Source organism: Solea solea, chromosome 16 (genome assembly GCF_958295425.1).
Source record: "Solea solea chromosome 16, fSolSol10.1, whole genome shotgun sequence".
Classification (NCBI taxonomy): Eukaryota; Metazoa; Chordata; class Actinopteri; order Pleuronectiformes; family Soleidae; genus Solea; species Solea solea.
The window spans coordinates 10,110,158-10,128,232 of NC_081149.1; the positions used below are offsets into that span (position 1 = coordinate 10,110,158).

Genomic DNA, 18,075 nt, shown 5'->3' on the forward strand with positions numbered 1-18,075 from the left:
TTGTTTTTGTTTTTTTTAAATGCATAATAATTCTATTTTAGCATTAAAAATATCAGAGCTTCTACATACTGGTGTATTAACTATAACAGATACATAAAAAGTTGATTTTGATAATTACCAATGCTGTTAATTTTAGGCCACCTGTGGCTTGCGTGTCGAGAGAGAGAGGATACACACTTCACTAGACCCCTTACTAGAGCTGATACATCAACACATAATAAATAACCACAAATTAAACATTTACATCTGGATAAAATCATCATTCTTGCCTGTGTGCTGGTGGCAAACAAAACTAAACAGGCTTTTAAACATTAACATTAACTTTCCTCTAAAACAAAGTATTACTGTACTTTTTTTTTAACCACGTTACTGTAATATAATGATCAATGGTTTTATATCACTAAAACAGTCAAAGATCTCAGTCACTCTGACATCACAATGTTTCCCTGTGACATGAAGCAGGAGAGGTGAACAACAGCAATATTGTCGCTTGAAATTCACAAATTCACGGCGAATTACTCGTCTTTAACAAGTTAAAAGTAGCGTGAACGTTTCGACCAGCGCATTTTCCACCATTGGATGTTTACGCTACGCACAATCGCACCTTGGGACTGGAGCTCATGTGACAGCCACAACTACAGCCTCACATCATCATCATCACTGTGTTCATTCACTCTCCTTTTTACAAATTCTTTTTTTTCCCTCTCTTATCACACTTGACATGAAGTCATTGTGACGGTTCAGAAATTCAAAGAGCTCCGTTACGAGACTTTTCTTAAATCACAGTGACCACACGGAGTGGAAGTAAACAACCTGAACAATCGATGCAGCCACGGCGGATTGGAAACGGAGTATGCAATTAGACCAACTCAGGAGACGATGTGTTGTCCTCGGGCTAAGCACGATGCCTCGTACAAGAGACGGAGCTGCTCACATGATAGTGCTGTGACTGTCTTCTGAGGCTATGGGGTGTGTTGTGAGTGTGTTTTTGAATTCGATGACCAAGTGAATGTCTCACTGCTCTCATTGTCCTTCCATGAAGCACCGGAGCTCGGGCTGCCCCCATCCGCCTGAGCTTCTTAGCACCGGGACAGACTGTGGCCAGTGATCGAGAGGTTTAAACTCAACCTCAACTGGACGTGGAGCCACTGCGGTTTGGTACTGGAAACTGGGAAGCTGAGAATTAGGTAGTGTCTTTTGGGATTAGTGACTTTTTTTTATTCACCAGGAGTTCCTTTTCTGAGTTGATTAATTATAGGGGACGATGTAAAAGTTATTAAAGCTGCTTTTTCTTACTGTGCCACACCTTATTTTTCTTTAGATGTTATTTTAGGAAGTGAATAAGCTCCCACTTCTTTAAGGAATCTCAGACTCAGCATCAGGAACTCTGTGGATCTAAAGCAAAAACATATCAAGCCAGAGTGACTCAGCACTGGAGTCTCCTTCACTGTTGCTGTGCCCCTCGACATCCCTCTGGATTTATCTGACACAGTGAAGACCTGCTTTTACTCGGCGACTCTACGCTTCATAGATGGGCGCAGCCTTCAACAAGTTCTGCATGCAGTTCTGCTGCTGCTGCTGCTGCACTGACGACGAAGACGACGATGACGAGAAGCAGCCTTTACTACCGTGAGTTCCTGACTGTTTATACATACTTGTTTTAAAGCTATCAGCAGCATATCTGTCCTGTTTCTGAAAATCAATTTAAAAAAAATCAACGCTCATGTGTGTCACATTGGGTTGATTCTGTAAGAGTAAACCAAAGTATGTGTGTGTTTCTGAATCCGTGTTTGTCCATGTGTGTGTGTGTGTGAACACACAGTCCGGATCCACTGGAGTATCTGAACCGTGAGGTCCAGAAGCGGCGTGAAGAGGAAGCCAACCTGTGGAGTGAACCGGCAGACAGCAGCCACACAGAGAGACAAGACGACCTGGTCCTCTTCACCCTGCTGCAGGCCAGGACCAAGACCCGCATGGGATCCACGGTACATTTTGGAAGCTTTTTATTAACACAAAGTGTGGCAAATGGAAGAGTTTTTGCTCCTACTACTGCTGTTACCACTTTTATTGCACTTTTATCTTACTTACATTCCTGCACTTTTACCTATTTATCTTGGTGAGAGAAGCATCTTAAAAGTAATTTGGCAACAAAGCTCTTGATGATAAAGAACAACAGGTGACACGATTGTACGAATGTGAGTGAGCAGGACAATTCACAGTTCATCCGGTAACAAGGACGCCATTGTCTTATTTTTAGGGCTATCGTCGCCTGAGTGTCGACATCGAGGCCATGAGAGACACTCGCCGAGAAGTCCGAGAAAAGTGGAAGACAATTCTGGAGAACTTGGGTAAGGCCGGACAGCTGGTGAAGCTCACATACACGGGTCGTGTGCATTCATGGTTCCCACGATCAGTGAAATGGTTTCCTCCTCGTGCTCTGTAGGTTTCATGGCGGAGGCGGACTCTCTGCTGACTTTGTCCGCCGGTGCCTCACAGGACCGCATGCGCAATGCGGCAGAGTCACGTGCCCTTCTTCATACGCTCCACTCAGAGACGTCCATCTTCAACAGCGGAGAACCACCACCAGAGAGATATCTGTTCATCCTGGTGAGAGCTGGGACACGTCAGCGTTACAAAATGTGATGTCATTTCATAACTCTACTTAAAGCAGCTCTATGTTGAGCAACGGCGGCCTCTGCAGCCACAAAGTGGTGATTCATTCTGAGCCCTTGACCTTTGAGCTCTGACCTCATCAGATTCAGTTCCAGTCCCTGAACACCAACAAACCTGAATATTTTCCTTATGATTCCCAGCTTCCCAATCCAGGAACTTTGTTTTGAATTCATCTCGTTTCAGTTAAATTCTTTTTAAATAAACCCCTATAACTGGAGTCCTAAAATTCAGAAACACTGAGTCCTGCAGCTCTAATCGGCTGACTATCATGCAGTTATGCAGGAGATGGAATGATAAAGGAGCCATTCTCCTCGCCAGGGGAGTTTGAAATAGTTTTAGAACTGTGTTTTTTGAAGGCAAAGTTGTACTACTCTACATTCACTCTAAACTCTACAGTCACAATTCCTACAGTTAGAATCATACAAAAGTATTACTAGTCATTACTAAGTACTGCTTCAACAGTGCTACACATTATACATACTTTTTGTACTTTAATTCATTGTGGTTCAGTCCAAAGTGGAAGTCAGGCTCCTGCCACAGTCCATGGAAGAAATCTGAAGAGACTTAACAATTTATTTACCATTTTATGATTGGATATGGTGTAACTTAATCCATTATATTCAGGGTAGATATGAAGGTTTAGTAGCACGAGAGCCATTCTTTCTGCAAAACTTCAACTAAAGAAAAAGTCTAAAAAAAGGAAATGGTTTCACACCTTCAGTCCCAGTCGTGTGGAAGCAAACACATGCCAATTTCTGACATGTTTTCTTGCTCTAACTCGTTTCCCTCTCCCTCTCTATCTCTCCCCCAGGATCGTCTCCTGTATCTAGACATAGCTGATGATTTCGTAGCAAAGGCAAAGCGCTTCTTCCCGCCCAGGGAGGATACTGATGACGACACGCCGAGCCTCGGCATAAACCTGCCGCTGCTGCTGGCAAAGGTAGAGGCCCTGGACGGAGCGGGCGAGGAAGAGAGCGACGGAGAAGCTGGAAACTTGAGCGACAGATCCTGAGCTGCAATAATAACGGACACAAGGCAGGGGGCAGTAGTCATCAACCCTTGAGACCTGCATGAATTTTATGGCTCCCATCTTCCAAGTGTCATTTGCCTCATACCTTGTTGCTGTTGTTGCTTCTAGGATGCTTTAAGCTGAAGTTTTTCCTCCTCTCTCACCCAGCTGCACAACATGAGTGTCGTTCTCTGGTCACAATCTAAAAGGGTTCAGTCATTTACAGGTGAATGTTCTTCACTGCGTGTGTGTGTGTGTGTGTGTTTGTTTCTGTCCAGAGTTTATCAACCTTTTTTTTTTTTGCCTGTTTACTGTTCAGCTGTTGTTAACCTTCAGGGTAGCGATGTTCCTTTAGGCAGAAACTCATTATTTTTTGTCCTGTGATTATCAGCACCCATTTCATCCAAACACATGAATGCAGCCGAGAAAATAGGCCCGGATCAGTAATACTTAGCAATGTTGACAGTAGGTTGAACTTTTAAGACGATGATGCTGTGTGTGTGTGTGTGTGTGTGTGTGTGTGTGGCGCCCTGCAGCAGTTTGCTGAACATGGGAATAGTGTATGTGAAGTTTACGATGAAATAAAGTTGCAGCCTAAAGCCTGTTGTGTGTACAATGTTGCATGCTGGAATGACGTCTTCCCTGCCATCATAATCTATCCATCTTTTTTCTACCACTTTATCCTCCACATGAGGATCACTGTGTCAATCTCAGCTGACATAGGGCGACAGGTGGGGTACACCCTGGACTGTTCGGCAGTCCATCACAGGGCCACTCTCACACTTTAGTGAGACCAATTTGTCTAATCCCCATATTGCATGTATTTGGACTGTGGGAGGAAACCGGAGAACCCGGAGCCACACGCACGCACAGGGAGAACATGCAAACTTTGGTCGACTGGGTCGTGAACCCGGGTCTTTTTCCTGCAAAGGCAAGAGTGCTAACCACCACAACAACCGCGTGGCCCCTCATGGAAGATCATTTTTACGATTCCATAGAAAAAACATAAAAATTCGGTTGGCTTTCAATAATGTAACCAACAACAGATTTCTTTGCTTTTCCCTCCCGTTCCCAAGTGCGTCAGCAAACTACTGTGGCCTTATCATACGAGCAAGGCTATCATTTTTCTTCGCTTGCGTCATACGTTTCCGCCTCAGAGCGCAACATGTGAGTTTGTCCCTCTGTGGGGCTGTGAAAACATGGTGCAAAATGGCGGCCCCTGTAAAGAAAGCACATGCTTAAAGTTCATGTAAAAGTTTATTCTAACGCTAAAGCCTCCTAAATGTTGCACATCTTCAAAACCTTCAAAACTGGTACTTAAAAAGTCGTTTGACACAAACTGTGGCAAACATTCCCTGAAAGTGGGATAACAAGGATCCTCTTCAGCGTGTCCTGCAGCCTGTGCACCCATGACCAGCTTACACACTAATCCACAGATATGGCACAAATCCTGCCTGTCCGGCATCTGACCATCCCGTTGGGACCAGAATGTTTTGCAAGTTGGATGATGGTGGCGGTGTTTGGTGGTCAGCCGTGTCGTTACTGTTGTTGTTTTGTAAGAGAGACACTCTCTGCTAAGGAACCTATTCTAACATGGCACCAGCCCGCTGGCACTGGTGCCGTAGAGCGAAAACACTCGACTGTGTAAGAATCAATGGACAGTTAACTTTGCCTCAGATTCTTCTGCTGCTTAGCAAGCACTTTGTGTCAGGTCGACCTGTGTAGGAGGCGCCGCTCTCTGTCCTGCCAAATTCACCTACGCGTCACAAAAACAACAACTGACTAACTCAAACTTGCACCCTCACATTATATATATATATATTTTTTTGCTTTATATGCCATTTCCTGACAGGGCCCTGGGTTTATTCTGCAACTGCCCTTCTCCTCCCTCTCTCCCTCCCTCTTACTTTTCTGGTGACAGCTCATTTTAATGTCACATCCCAGCAGCTGCGGCAGTGTTGTTACGCAACACTGGAAGTTCTCCCTGGTCTGGGCCCTGTGGCTTTGCGCGGGTGGAGGGGTGATTATTGTGACAAGGCTCACCTCATCACTGCTCACCTTTACGTATACTTTCTACATTCCCGGATTCATTAGCTTAGCATGACTCACCTGAAAACAGCTTCAGGGTAAAAGCCACCTTGCAGCTGGAGCAGGTGCATCCCTTCCTATTACAAAATAAAAGAAAATAAAACAAAATTAAAGACTGATTGCTTCGTGCCAAGTCCAAGACATGATCTCATCGTTGAAGGGCCTCGCACAGTGACTTACTAGGTGTCTGAAATGGCATCCAGGATTGCCATGGGTGTCATAACAGGGCTGAACACATGAACCCGGAGCTGCCTGCCTGCCATTCTCTCTATCTCTCTCTGACAGTGAGTGATATTTTACATATGGTTCATCACTCTGCTGCAAGGTAGAATGAAATGTAGTCACATTTGACAAGCAGAATGAAAATAGCACCGGAACTGCGACATGTCATATACAGGTGAGTCAAAAAACAGTGGAAGAGCACACTTTATTTTCCCCCAATTTACCCCATTGTAAGCAATTTAACATTTGATAAATTGGTAGCACTTTACATTACAGTAGAGTAATAACATGCTCTGAGGGCTAATGTAATAATTTAGATGTAGCCAAAATCCCGACTAAAAACCTGGGCCTGATCGAGCCTTTTCTGTAGCTGCACGAAAATAGTCAACCCTGATACTTCTATCTAGATTTTATCATTTTACTATTATATTATGTCACTATTTTACTGCTTTTATTGATTTTATGTTTTATACCTCTTATGTTGCTGTGCCTTTAACTCTGTAAAGCATTTGGGTCAACCTTGTCTGTTTTTAAATGTGCTCTAGAAATAAAGTTGACTTAATTAGGAGAGAGTATTACAGTAATAACAAGTCATTTCCAAAGTAATATCCATAGCTTGTTAATGAAAACTTACAATCTACTGTTTGTGACTCAGAATGACTAATTACCATGTTGATATATTGACACACAGGTTCTATTTTTATTACTGGGCTATTAAATTCCAATAGAAGTAAGATGGTATTGCTATAATATGACTTCCCTATTACACAATTATTACCACACTATTACTATATTATTACTGTACTGTAATGCAAAGTTGTATGCTGATTTATTTCTTTACAGACTGTAACTCATGTGGGCCCCCAGTGAAGGAGGCTGGTGTTTATTCAAACCTAATTTAGTGAAGTGTCCCTTATTTGGCACAGTATTCTAATAGTATTCATGACCAACCATGTCACTAATGTAAAAAACATATTTAAAAACAGCGTGATCGAGACGATTGATCTGATTCTGATACGCGATATCTGATGATATCAGCACCTGACCTGGATGAATGAGTCAGACACAGGAACAGGAAGTATCATCACACATTGGTAGGCATGTGTGTGTGTGCGTGCTTGTGTGTGTGTGTGTGTGTGTGTTTCACAGTCTGTAACCTGAGCTGATGATGGCTTGCGTGGCGCCCTGTCACCGAGGTAATGAGTCACCAGGGACAGCGGGCGCTCTAACTGCCACTGTGAGGCAGCTCACTGTAATGGCATCTAATGAGGAGGGGTTGATGTTGTCACAGAGCACAGCTGTTGTATAAAAACCCCCCTCTGAACTGGAATATGTATTAAGAAAAAAGTCCGCGTCCGTGATGTGATGAAGCCGCTGCATCAGGTTCTACGGCTTTGCGCGTTTTATCTGCGAGTGACAGATGCGTTATTCCTGATCCACAGCTTTTCTTATTTAACCCCCACGATATCCTGGGATGTCTTCTCCTAATGAACAGCTGCATCGCTCGTAGCTTTCCACATTAGCGAGGTGTTACTTGCTTTCCATGTACATCAAGTCCAGAACCTTATTAGAATTCCTGTCCTAAGACCAGACCTGTCGTCTGAGTCTGTCCACATACTTATATAATCCCCACACAGAGTGACTCCATGATACTCTCCCGTCTCCAAAGACACTCACAGCTGATGGAAAATGTTGTGCTGAGAAGTGACTGGGCATACAATTTGAGAATCAAGGGATTGTCAGTCCAATTACCTTTAACCCCTCCTCACTCCTCGGGGAGCGGGACATGGGGAGCTTGGTGTCGGATGTCGGTGCACACTGATTGTAGAGTGACAACATGGATCAGAAATAGCAACAGAACATTTATAAAAGACGACCGACCAGCCCAAGCCCAGACACGGGCAACACAAAGAGGAGAGGAGACGCCGCCAGCTGAAGCATCACTGCTCACCCCCCCCGGAACAGCTCAGACACAAGACCAGACCTAGAGACATACAGTAGCAGCAAAGATGCCGATCTGCACCATCCTGGAGAAGTGTAACGGTGTGGTGGTGGGAGCTGAGCTGGCCTGCAGCGTGCGGGAGGAGAACAACGCTCAGAGGGAGAGCTACAGTGCTGATTGGCACAGTGTTAGTCTCAAAACTCAGCCTCAGGAAAGGTGAGTGTTCACCAACTCTAAATAACAACCATCATCACACACAGATGCTCGCTGATTTGACTTCTCAAACTGGGGGGTTTTATCTTCATGAAGCAGGTGATCCTCAGTGAGTCTCACTTCATCTGTTCTCTGGTTCCTACAGGCAGACGATGAACATGAATGACAGCTCTCGCAGGGAGACTCTGTCCCGGCAGTGGCAGGCACGCTCCCTGAAGCAGATCTGCCCCTCTGGTGTCTTCAGAGTGGGCACCATGGAGTCAGGAGTGAGGGAGCACCAGCTGCTGCCAAAGAGAAACACTCTCCCCTTGCCCATTTTCACCCCCGCAGAGCTGGGCACCAGGCTGGGACGCGGAGCCCCACACACCGAGGAGGACCTGCAGCCCTTCCCCACGTCAGACGGAGCCTGTCCCAGCAAGAGGACGGTGGACGAGATCACACGAGATCTTCCCCCGGTCAAGCCAACCCTCATGGAGTTTTCCAAAGAGGCCAAAGCCCTGGGTCGCTCCATGTCTCTGGAGGCACAGCGAGGGTGAAAAAACACAACAAACAGGAGGACAAAAAAAGAGAAAGAGGGGATGATAGGGAGAGACGAGAAGGATGACAGGTGGAGAAGGATAGTCAAGGACGGGATGTGTATAGATTTATCTCTAGTGACATTCATCTTAAACTCATCATACTCTAGATTTCTAGCTCTGTCTGTGTTTGTTGGCGAGCACAGCACCAGGCAAATGTCACGCTGTGTCACTGTTGGCATTTCATGGTCAGTGGTATTTTAGAAATGCTCATGCGAAGGCATTTGCTGTGGAATGGAGTGAGTGTGTGTGTGTGTGTGTGTGTGTGCTTAGCTGTGCCGTGGACTTTCGTCTGCCTCTGGGATCACTGTCAACCAGCTGTTGCACACTGCTGCACCTTAGCCACGCTGCACACACGTACGTCCTCTTGACTTCTGTTTATATCGATACGCTGACAAGATAAACGTGGCCACTTGACCTGTAACAGGTGGTGAAGGCATTTAACGAAGTGAAAAGTGGCAGATGCAAATAAAGAAGGCAGGAGGGCAGGTGGTAAACTGTAACAAGGGACAGAAGACGGAGAGGGGGGGGAGTCAGAGGGGAGAGGGCTCGGTTTGAAGCCCTTGACAGTCTCTGATCTCTGTGAAGTGTTGAGAATGTTCTGGTGTGATCACACACTATGGATGTACATATAATTGTGTGTGTGTGTGTGTGTGTGTGTGTGAGAGACGGCTCAAATCAAGAGGACGTAGGAAAAAAACACTGTGTATCAACTGATCTGGTTCGTTAGTTGAGAGAAATCAGACTCTATAGTGGATGGATTTGCAAATGTGTGCTAATGATGTTGATGTAGATTATTACTATTAATGATATTTTTACAAATAAAAGCTATGGCACTCATCCAATTTGCTGCTTGTCATGTTTTCGTTCAAAGAGGCGACATGAACATAACTCAATGATGACGATATTAAAGGGTGAAGCTAAGGGTGTTAAGATAAGGGTTTGGATTAACCTTTACTTTGTGACTCAATAACATTTAAAGACAAGACAAGTTAGTGATCAATAAGATTGTGTGATGTGAGCAAAGGAAAACTGGGATGTTAACAAAGAAAAGTGAGAAACATCAATACAGAAAAGTCTTTATGGTGTACGGCACGATGCGTAAATGTACGATACGATATGCAGTGCAATATTCGGTACAGTACAATATGATATGATACTATACGGTACGATACAGTACGATACGACGCGATACGATACGATACGATACGATAAGATACGATACAATGGTACGGGACACCATACGGTACGGTGCGATCTGGTACGATCCGGTACGATATACAATGCGATATAAACAATGTGGTGCGTTCTGATATACAATACGAGATACGATACCATACCATACCATACTATACGATGTGATATGGTATGAAGACTTGTGAAGCTACCTAAATAAATAGAAATAAATGTTGGCTTTATACCCAGCCTTTCATGTTTGATACAATATTGACATGATACAGTCTTTTAATCCCGTTATTCACACAATTGTGCTGATGCATTAACTACTTAACCATTACCAGCTATTTGTAACAAATATTCTCCTTCCATTAAGGAAGAAATAACTAGCCCAAACAGTGGCTTTGCCATCAACTAATTTATACTATAATATTAAGCTTTTTCCCCCATTTTTTTTTACTTTAAAATACATCCACACGGCAGACATAATTACTGCAGCGTGGCAGACATGTGCAGCCGTCAATCACATCCTCATCACATGCAGAGGCTTGCGTCTCTCTTTTCAGCCTGCACTTAGTGAAGCATTCACACAGGTTTAAGGTCTGTATCAGATTTTTTCTCTTTGCGATATCCAGTGATTTTGATCAGTGTCTGATAGATATTGATACTGAGTGATACGCAGACTGGCTAATCCTTCGGTGGAATGAGTGCACTTAATGAGGGAACAGAATAACAAGAGATGCCAGATGAGCTGATATAAATAGCCGGGTATCTGTCTCCCGTAATTTGGAAACGCAGTCACAGTGTCCTCCCTCCTCCAAAACAAACCCCACATCACCACTTTCCAACAACCCTCATTTAGCTTTCATGTTCCACCCCACGTGTTCTGTGCTCTCAGCACAGAACGCACTGTTCTCCTCTTACAGAGCAGAGCAGAACTGGATGCACTTCATCATTAAATATCTAAATCTCCAATTTTACTCAGTCCAGTTTATCGCTGATAACTCCTTCTCTCATCACTCTGCAGAATGTTGGGTCTCTTACGCCACTTTGACCTCCTGTGCCTCCTGTGTCTTGTCGCGCCCACTTGTCTCCCTGTGATAGGCAGCGTGTGTTAGTTTGATATTAATAGCTGGGTAAACACTGGCATTGCCCTGGAGACAATGGAGAGGCAGCTGTATCATCACATTCCTCCCATCTGAGCTCTTTAATCGTGGTGTTTTGATGTTTTTAGGCTTGGCTGCACTGACATCCGTCCCTATCTTTACATTTACCCTGTTGGAACCATGTGCCTGCCCTGCACGCTGCACTGTCACATGCATAATCCCGTTTCCAAACTCCAAAGAACCCCTTAAAAACACTGGGACTATTTTCAGTGGAGGGCCAAGGAATGTGGGGATTGAGCTAAATTGACAGTGGAATTCTTTCCGATGCCTCAGCTGCCTCAGCTGCAGCCTATTCTATTTGGAAAACTCCTGAACCTGATTTTGAGCTACAACACTCAAACGCCTCACCCCTTTTTTCTTACACAGAAATATCCAAGATATTCAATTAAATCCCAGAATTGCAACGTTTTCATGTAACTTTGTGAGGATTTTCACGAGTTTGAGAGCTGCTGCTGCTGCTTCTCTGATAGTTCTATCACGGTGTATTTAAAAACAAGGTCAAACAGTGTTGCACAGAAATAGATCTTGTGTCTTGTCACATGCTTGCTATGTTCCCTGCAGTGTTTTGTGATGGCCTACATCTGCACTTTTGCCTGTGGCATGCTGAGTCATTGTGCATGCCTGTCATTACAGCTTGTGGTCCATTTGCCGCCCCAATTATCATCTGTTGCTGCTCCCTACTGGTTAATTTAGGTAATACACGAAGTAAAGGTATCAAAATGCAATTAAATTGGTCCAACTATTCTCATATTTATTTGCAAGTGTTATGTGTTTTAAGTGTAATAACAATAGGACAATGACATGTGTGAAATTATGATCTTTAATTTCATTACAACCTCTTCTTTTTGGCGTCCGCCTCAGTGGTGCTGTTGTTCTTTATGAAAAGATAAAACAAAATAAAAATAAATTAAAGCCCTTCATTTTCATCGAAATTGCTTTTGTGACAACACCACATGGGCATTTCAAAATCCCAGAAGGGAAATACAACAATACAAGAAGACTGATAACAAAACACCATATAAATTAATAGGAACTAAAAAAAACAGTCTCTTCAGCCATTTACAATTAGCAGCACTGTAATCTCTTGCAGCTTCCCCAAGTCAGAATGTTTTTCTTTAATCAGAGTTAATGAATGAATTCATGAATAATGTATTATTTATTTCAAACATGTAAAATAAAAATATGTAATATACTATGGAAGAGGATTGGGGCCACATATGAGAGTTTTTTTGGAAACAAAATTTAAATCTCAAAAGTCAGGCTGTTTTCTAAATGTATTCTACATTTGGCCCTAATGCTCTTCCGTACTATACACATTGTAACAAGAAGAGGGAAAGAAAAATAAGGAAAATGGCCGAACTGCTCCTTCTTTTTTTTACACCTGAGCAGGAAGTGAGCTGATAAATCAGTCACACCTGTGAGCTCAAAAAAAAAGAGAGGGAAAACTAACAAAGAGGCATGAAGGACGCCTGAAATGCTGTGGGAAGTGGGGATGGAAAATTGAGGAAATAGTCTTAAAGTTTCATTAAGCTGTTTTGGATTAACTACAAGGAAATCTAAACCTGGAATATTTCACTGTGTGGAAAAAACAAGACCCTGGAGAAATGAGCCGATCCCTGAAGCTGGTTCTACTTCTCATCTGTTTGGATTCAGTGACTGAACCCCAGAGTTGGATGACACACAAGTGACGGATAAGTTCAGTATTACTCTGAGACTCTTGGTTCACAAACACCCAAACATCCCTCAGAAGTGAACTGAATTGCATGTGTGTGTACATATTCCTTCCATCTGACCTTAATTAGTTCCTTCAAACACACACACTGACTCTCACACAGCACAAATTATGTTTTCTTTCATGAAAAAAGCCTTTGATCATTTTTGTGGTTTATCTCTGACAACTGATTTTGAGTTTGTTTGTTTGGTTAGTTTAAGTGATATTAATGACTTCATGAGAGATGTTTTGAGTCATTGGTTGAGTAGCTGTAATTCAATTATCGTTTGTCTATAAGAAAAACATGACTGCATTAATTACTCGTGTTTTCCTACTATGTTGTTGTTTTGTTCCCATAACAAAGAAGTAAGCAAACCTAAATACTGCCAGGTTTTGTTCTCTGATTGTTCTCCTGCCTGGTGTCCAACATGTTGTGTTTGAGAGGCTTCTATGCTACAAAATGAAGGACAAAAAAAGAACAAAGAAACTACATTACTTAAAAGACCATTATCACTATATAAAATAAACATGAACTAAACCAATTCTTTATATAGCTATTTCATATCTTCAATTTGGAGAAGTGTTTTTTTTTGGTACATGTTTTTAAACTGATTTCTATTTGTGCTCTGTTGTTACACACTGTACTTCCTATGATGTTATAGCTGTTGTCACCTGGTCAGGTCTTGGGGAGCAGAGCTTGTTAGTGGACTGTCAGCTGGGTGGTGTGGTGTTGTTGGTTATACTGTACCTGCTGCAGGAGGAGAAACTGAGGTGACGGGCTGGAGAGGAGGAGGTGGATGATGGACAGCAGGCCTGATTACACAACATTTAAAAAGATTTATTATTGTGTCAGGTCTCTGTGATGCCTTTCTGCATGGAGTTTGCATGTTCTCCTCATGTGTGCGTGGGTTTTCTCCAGGTTACACTGTAATTGTAAATGTGTCCCTCTGATGGACTGGCGACCTGTCCAGGGTGTCCTCTGCCTTTCACCCTATGTCAGCTAGGGTTGGCACCAGTGTCCCCCTGTCACCCTCATGTGGAGGATAAAGCAGTAGATAATGAGTGAGTGAGATGATGTCTCCTGGATGCTTTATCTTTTTTTTTTTTTATCACTGAGCAATATATCACCAAACGTGAGGGACAGAATATGTCTTATAATGTCCCCACTGTGCTTTTCATGTATCTTATGAGTGGACATTATTCCAGACCTGCAGTATCCTGACATCTTCAACTTTCTGATCAAATTTCCCTCATCTTACTAAAGAAAACACTTATATATCACAATAAAAGTGTGTTAATTAGTTACTGTATTTAGCGTTGGATATCCAACATGAGTGGAATCTGTTTCCTGTTGCTTTCCATTCCTCCGTCTTCAATTTCAATTGCTTGATTTGAGCATGTTTTTTGTTTGTTTTTCCTCTCTCGGGATCTTTGGTGATCCAGGAAATTTGTTTTCCCAGCATTTACTTGTCCCTGAATGTGTTGTCATCCCAGGGTACAACAGTCAGCTATCCTCCATCTTCACTTTTTATGAATACAGTGGGCGAAGAGATGAGTTGCCTGGTATTATGTGTCTATGGATTCGCTAAAATGGTGTTGTGTCGGTGTTGCACGATGGGATGGCATGACTTCCGCTGCAGAAGCTCTATTGACTCTTTCCAGGTTCTTTCCAGTAGCTTAGTTCTTTCCAGCTACGTTTTCTTCATTCCCAGGAGTGTTGACAGTCACTAAAAGGGTAAACACAGTTCCTTAAAAAAACAGAGTAGCATTCCTTCCCTTACTCATGTGACTCATTCTTGAAACCCATCCACGCATCCAATATCTATACGTCTCATCCTCTGTGGGTTGCCCCCGGGGGAGCTGGACCCAATCCCAGCTGACACAGGGTCAACCCAAGACAGGTCCGTAGCCTAACACGGGGTCAACATGCAGGGACAACCATTTGTCATAGTCACAATCATGTGGTCAAATTAACCCCACCACAATCTGTGAGCGGGGGTTTTTAGATGTCTCATCAAAACAGCTTGGGCTGAGCTGAGGTGGCACGTGTAACACTTTAGTTCTAATCTCAGTTTTCATGGCAGCAAACACACTTTCCATCAAACTTTCTGATCAAACCTCTACTTTTTAAATGACAGTGGATGATCACAGTCAAAATGTACTTTCATTTGGATGATAAATTGAAACAGTAAAACCTCAACCATTAAGCTTCAAAGCCAGTCTTTTAATAAATAAATATTGAAGGATAACTATTCTCAAAATGGAGTTCAAATTAGTTCTAATTTGGGCTGCAATGATTAATTGATTACTAAATGAATCGATTAATCAGTTTTTATAGATTTTTCAGCTTCGGAAAAGTGAATGTTTTCTGGTTTCTTTGCTCCATATAACAAAGCACTAACATAATCGTTAGTTGCAGCCCAAGTTTTAATCTAATTTTTGTTTTCTCTTACAGTGATTAAAATGAAATACACCAAACCACACACACACATATGTACTTAAAAATGGTCACCACCTTCAGTAATGTACACTTTTCACTCATTAACACCTAAACCATGGACCAGCCTGAGCTATTTTAAGGGCAGGAGAATAAAATGATTGGCTCTGCTTCGCACTACACAAGGTACACAAAATGTCTCTTCCCCTTAAATTAAAAATCTCATATTTGCGCTGCCAGTCCAAAAATAATCCTGGTGCCTGCTATAAAAACGTCTCTGCCACCAGGTGGAGGTTTAATACAAACAGCCTCCTTAATAAGTTTAATAAGTTTGCAAGAGTTAGTCATTCTGTTTCAGCGTTACGAGTGTGCCTTTGACTCTTTATTTAACTTGACAGGTAATTCTCTGCACCAGCAGCAGTGATGAGTGGCTGTGTGTAAAAATGTTGAGCATGTGTGGGTTTTTTATGATCACCTGTCTCAAGAAGAAGAAGAAGTGGGATTGTTGGCGTCCTCTTGGTGGACAAAGGTGGCCTGAGGCAGGAGCCATGGAGGGAGGGACAGGTGAGGGGGGGACGGGTAATAGTGGTGGTATATCTTTGGATCGGCCTCATCCTCCTCAATTAAAGCCAGTTCTCTGGGAGGCTGATGCAGCAAAAGGGGAAAAACAGTTTCACATAATCGGTGCAAAGTTTAACATCAAGTCTGAGTTGGAGTCTCAGGTGGATTCCTACAGCTGCAGTGTGTGACTTTTGGTGATTTTTGTTGACCTTTTTGATCTCAGTTTGCTCTTTGTTAATAGAATAATGTAACATTGCTCATTATTTGCTTCGGTTCGGTGCTTTTTTATCTTTTCAGTCATACTCCATGTCAATTTACTTGCATAATGTTGGGAATAGGGGTGGGAATCACAGGATGCCTCACGATACATACAATACGCGATGCATGGTCCGCGATACCAATAATATTGTGATACAACAGTTCTGTGATTATCAACATATTGCATATAGCGATACATGAAAATATTTGTCTGATTGAAGAAAACAAAATGTCCATGAAAATTGAAAAGTGCAGGATTTCTCTATTTATTCACAACATGGAGAACAAAATGCGTAAAGTCTATGTATTGAACGTGGATGGAGCATCTTTTAACGTAATGTTAACTCCCTCTTCTTCAGCCAGGAAACTCCTCACAGCGCCGCCGCGAGGAGACATTTAGTAGCAGGGACTGTTTACTTTAGAGCATATTAATTTGTTAATTAAAATGTTGATATTTGCCCTGGTGTATCGATTATCGTCATAATGCGAGAAAGACGCATCATCAAATTGATATTTTAAACCACCTCGACACCTAGAGTTGTATAGACATTTGTTTATATTTAAAATTTTAAGCTTTAAATCAGTAAATTGTCACTTTTACCTGATGGAAGTCAGGTAAAATCTCCAATCAATGAATGTTTTGCTATTTGTTTTGCAGTACGAACTGGGCAAGAAGTTTTTCGACATGGAACAAATTACAATCTGAAGTTTTAACTTGAGATCAAAGCTCTGGTGAAATCATTTTGTCCGTGTGCAAGTGTTTTATGTAACTTAAATTGTATCCGTTTATTGTTTTTTTTTATGTAATTATGCTGCTGCCCTCTTGGCCAGGTCTCCCTTGCAAAAGATGGGACCAACCTGGTTAAATAAAGGTTGAATAAATAATGTTTCAAATAAAATAAGGAGAGGTGGAAACTTTGATTCGAATCTCAATAAAAAAACAAATACATCAAATTAATTAAATCAGCTTCATTATATCAAAAAAAGGTGATAGACTGGACCCACCTCGGGACCCAGCAGAGGGTCGGCGTCTCCAAACGACCCGAGAGCCGCCATGGTCATGTTGCTCATGATGACCTGGTGCATTCTGAATCATCATCAGCTCCACGAGGTCTGTGTATTAAGAATATCAAGCGCACACACACACACACACCCCTGTCTCATCCATTTGTTCAATAATTTATTTTGTTTAGTTTTTTTATTTGGTAGTGACTCATCTGTCCTTTTTCAGTCCTTCCCAGCAACATCCTATAAATATGTTTCCTGACAGGGACTCGAGGAACGTCTCAGTGACACCGCCAACTTTATTTCATACATGTGGCTGACGATAGTTTTAAGAAATAATCGTCATCCTAATAAACTATTAATTCCTTTCGTTGATGATCTCTGTGGCATTGACCTGTTTTATTAGTGGAGTGATACAAAATTCACAAAGCTTGTGACATTCCAGTAAGATAATGATGTCAGTGTAAGTCCATGCAAAGAACACGTGACTCACTGAAACGCTACAATTGTGCTTCTCGGTGTTATTCTTTCTGGTGAGGCTCATTGCAAGGTGTCGTCATTACTTGTGTAAAGTGGTCGTGCCGATTGCTATTCGGCGCACGATCAAAGCCAAACCGTGTTTAACTCGGCAAATGAAGGCAAATGAGACGCACAAATTCACACACACTCCGGCGCCGCAGCCAATTTGTTTTAAATGTTGGCAGTCAATTAATGTTAAAGTTAGAAAACCCATCAAGGCATTGTTGTAACAATAAGTCCCCATCTCCTCTTACCAAGACTGTACATATCTGTACATATCTGCACATCTTAATTGGATAAGGCTTTTTCTTTTTTTTTTATTATGTCCACACAAATTAAAAATAACAACTAAAAAAAAAGCTATATGGCAACAAGACAGTGAATTGTCAGGAAATAAAAAAAAAACATACCAGGAGGAAACTGAAGGCTGTTTTTAATCATTAAAATCACCAGAATGTCACGTTTTCAAATGAATTCAATGTCAGTTGGAGCACTGGGTTAACTTGTGACCCCCCTTATA

At 42.3% G+C, this 18,075-nt stretch overlaps 2 protein-coding genes across 2 annotated transcripts; both read left to right on the top strand.

The window, feature by feature from the left end:
- Nucleotides 1–717: 717 nt before the first annotated feature.
- mreg (melanoregulin) lies at nucleotides 718–4,275 on the top strand. The gene is made up of 5 exons (XM_058653799.1): nucleotides 718–1,629; nucleotides 1,823–1,985; nucleotides 2,258–2,348; nucleotides 2,444–2,607; nucleotides 3,485–4,275. Exons 1-5 carry the CDS (start codon nucleotides 1,532–1,534, stop codon nucleotides 3,683–3,685), a joined length of 717 nt encoding a protein of 238 aa, XP_058509782.1. The 5' UTR covers nucleotides 718–1,531; the 3' UTR covers nucleotides 3,686–4,275.
- Nucleotides 4,276–7,868: 3,593 nt separating this feature from the next.
- tcap (titin-cap (telethonin)) lies at nucleotides 7,869–9,562 on the top strand. The gene is made up of 2 exons (XM_058653765.1): nucleotides 7,869–8,150; nucleotides 8,293–9,562. Exons 1-2 carry the CDS (start codon nucleotides 8,002–8,004, stop codon nucleotides 8,681–8,683), a joined length of 540 nt encoding a protein of 179 aa, XP_058509748.1. The 5' UTR covers nucleotides 7,869–8,001; the 3' UTR covers nucleotides 8,684–9,562.
- The last annotated feature ends 8,513 nt before the right edge of the window (nucleotides 9,563–18,075 follow it).

Coding starts and splice junctions, on each gene's coding strand:
- mreg (XM_058653799.1), top strand. CDS start 1,532: ATGGGCGCAGCCTTCAACAAGTTCTGCATGCAGTTCTGCTGCTGCTGC. Junction 1,986..2,257: donor AGACCCGCATGGGATCCACG/GTACATTTTGGA, acceptor TCTTATTTTTAG/GGCTATCGTCGCCTGAGTGT. Junction 2,608..3,484: donor AGAGATATCTGTTCATCCTG/GTGAGAGCTGGG, acceptor TCTCTCCCCCAG/GATCGTCTCCTGTATCTAGA.
- tcap (XM_058653765.1), top strand. CDS start 8,002: ATGCCGATCTGCACCATCCTGGAGAAGTGTAACGGTGTGGTGGTGGGA. Junction 8,151..8,292: donor AAAACTCAGCCTCAGGAAAG/GTGAGTGTTCAC, acceptor TGGTTCCTACAG/GCAGACGATGAACATGAATG.